This window comes from Mytilus trossulus, chromosome 4 (assembly GCF_036588685.1).
Source record: "Mytilus trossulus isolate FHL-02 chromosome 4, PNRI_Mtr1.1.1.hap1, whole genome shotgun sequence".
NCBI classification, from domain to species: Eukaryota; Metazoa; Mollusca; class Bivalvia; order Mytilida; family Mytilidae; genus Mytilus; species Mytilus trossulus.
This window is the reverse complement of record NC_086376.1, coordinates 1,924,587-1,927,544: the sequence shown is the minus strand read 5'-3', so window position 1 is coordinate 1,927,544 and position 2,958 is coordinate 1,924,587. Positions and strand designations below refer to the sequence as shown.

General features: G+C 31.9%; 1 protein-coding gene across 1 annotated transcript; it reads left to right on the top strand.

Moving 5' to 3' along the window:
• Positions 1-1,484: 1,484 nt before the first annotated feature.
• LOC134714373 (forkhead box protein B1-like) lies at positions 1,485-2,408 on the top strand. Its single transcript, XM_063575614.1, has one exon. It carries the CDS (start codon positions 1,485-1,487, stop codon positions 2,406-2,408), a length of 924 nt encoding a protein of 307 aa, XP_063431684.1.
• The last annotated feature ends 550 nt before the right edge of the window (positions 2,409-2,958 follow it).

Here is a 2,958-nt window from a genome sequence, read left to right as displayed (position 1 = left end):
CAGAAAGTTTTCTTATTTCTCTGCCGGAGGTGCAAAACAGTGCCCTTTAAAGAACATGTAAATATTTGAAAAGGTGTTCGTGTAATGAATTATGTTTCATTTTAGATCAAATTTGTAAATTATTTTTTCTTCTAATTGCATTATAATAGATTTTCAAATTTTCTGCATATTCTTTGATTTAAAAGAGTAATTAAAACTCATATAAAGAAATAAAAAAAAATGTCCTTTATGTGTACCAGAAATATAGTGTATTAATCCGCGTCAAAAAGTTCTTACATGACACATTTTACTACACGCAGTACAAAAAAAAAACATTCCAAAAGAGGCAGCGTTTTATCATCTATTAAGTTTTCAAAGTGAAGAAAAATAATAAGTTACGGATAATAAGTAAAAAAATATCTAACCACAAAAAAATGTAATAGTGGTCATATTTTTTTTTCAATATGTTTTTATGCCAAGAGCAATACCTTTGTTTTTTAGGTAGCTTTATTTAAAATGGAAAAAAACCTAGAAGTTATTTTGAAAATCCGCAAACGTATCTTTAAGTTTTGTTTTAAAGAATTGTCACTGTTAATTTTATTATTGAAACATTTTGGTCCATTTTATCTTATCGAAATACACCAAAATACAACGTTAACAAATATTTATGATTTTACAATGTTGTGCAAATAAGTATGAAGTTTAAATTTAAACAAAAATAATACTTGAACAAAGATCAACAAAACATAAACTAAAATCCTTATATGTATTGAAAGTTGTGTTTTTATATAAATAAAGAAAAATATTACAATGTTTTTAATTTCCGATTAAGGTGATTAAATATTTTCGGTTTGGTTTATTTTGGTTATTTATTCAATTACATTAGGCCTTCTGTCAGTATTTTTCTTTAGATGGTTGTTTATGTTTATGGACTTAAATCATGCATTTTATTACGGCATTCAACAAAGTCGCCACTCAAACTCGTCCTATCATTTCTATTGAAACTTTACTTGTTATAGCTTTTCTATTTCCACACCACTAGAATCTATCAAATAATGGGGATTAAATCTGGTCCATTTGAAATCCATTTATCATTTTCTCTTTCATTTGACGTATTAGTATTCGTGATGCGACTAAAAAGAAAGTTATTTTTAAAAGAACGTTTAATAGACCAATCAGGTTCGTTATTGGATACAAGATTAAGCAGCAGCTTACCAAATTAGGTAATGTTCCTGCCCCTAAACAGATGACTGACGTATAGACCATGTCGGTTTCGCTTACAATAATAAGCTACACGCAGAGGGTGTTATTTCTTGATATGTCAAGTATTTGTATGCCAAATTAAATTTGTTTTCCTGAAGAAGATACTTTATTTCAAGTTTTCTGCTGAATGTGTCAATTGTGTTTGAAATAGTTGCTTGAGAGGCAAACCAAACGCTGTTTGAGTGATCAAAAAAGTGAAAACAAACATTGAAAGTTTTGGTTTATAAAGTAAACTTTTCACGATGCCACGTCCAGGAAGGAATACTTATAACGACCAGAAGCCACCATACTCGTATATAGCTTTAACAGCAATGGCTATTCAAGGCTCTCAAGAAAAGATGCTGCCTTTGAGTGAAATTTATAAATTTATTATGGATAGATTTCCATTTTACAGACAAAACACACAAAGGTGGCAGAACTCGCTGCGGCATAATTTGTCCTTTAATGACTGCTTTCTTAAAATTCCAAGACGACCTGATCGTCCCGGCAAAGGAAGTTACTGGGCACTGCATCCAATGTGTGGAGACATGTTCGAAAATGGAAGTTTCTTGAGGAGAAGGAAGCGATTCAAGTTTCAAACCAGAGGAGGACAAATCGAAGCAATGAAATCTGAAATGGAATCTCAGTATATGCACGACCAAGCACTGATGAGATATATTCAGTCTGGAGGAGGAGGCGGAGGAGTTAGCCCTAGACTACATCCTTACGGACTTCTAACGGGACACGGGAACAACAATACGTACAAACAACCATTCACTATAGATAATATTATAGCTCCAGATAACAAGAGCAGTAGTAGTACACAAATGACTCAACCCATTATACCAACGCCATTGCCAGCGTTTGCTTCACAGTTTGCCGGACCTTTATCTTGTTCTAATTTACTCTCGCCGTACCCATCCGGTGACCTGTTATCTTCACTAGCGTCCTCTTACAACTTGTCAGCCGAGTATCAAAACATTATAAGGTGCAATCAACGAGCAGGATCTGTGTGTTTACCGATCAAACCGTCGCCAGTGTCTCTACTGAACTCTCACCCACAGAACATGATGGGAATACCTAGTATGAGATATTCTGAAGCCAAGCTATGTAGGACTCTGGACTCTGATAAAGACTCGTCTGTGATCTCTAGCATTAGTCCAACTGTATCAATAGACTCTCATTGAGATTAACACTTTGTGTGGCACTGTCTCAAATGTATGGCACAGTAAGTGTTATAAATCAAACTCATGTTCATTATTATATCTAAATATGTTGTATGAGAGATTATTTTAATTCATTTAAAAATTGTTGTGCAATGGTTATAATAAATTATATTACTTAAATTGTAAGATTTGTTTATTACAGGATTATTTCTAAAAAATATTTGTTTTTTTTTAAATTATTTTGGATATAGCTATTTAATTTTATATAATATCATACTGGAAGTGTCACCTGATAGTGTTTGAATAGCATAGTATTATCATTAATGAGACATTTCTTGCTTGACAAAAAGAACTTCAATTAACACAAGTTACTTCTCTATAAACAAATTATATTTTCAACTTGATAACAACAGAGTGTTTATATACATACAAGAGTTCATTTGAGGCAAAAGAGAAATTGTGTATAGTGATATATTTAAGTATTTAACCCATATCTCAATTTAGAGATCTAACCATCCAGTCGATTTTGATGAATTTTATTGACAACATTACTAGTAACTTACTTATCTGC

Coding starts and splice junctions, on each gene's coding strand:
- LOC134714373 (XM_063575614.1), top strand. CDS start 1,485: ATGCCACGTCCAGGAAGGAATACTTATAACGACCAGAAGCCACCATAC.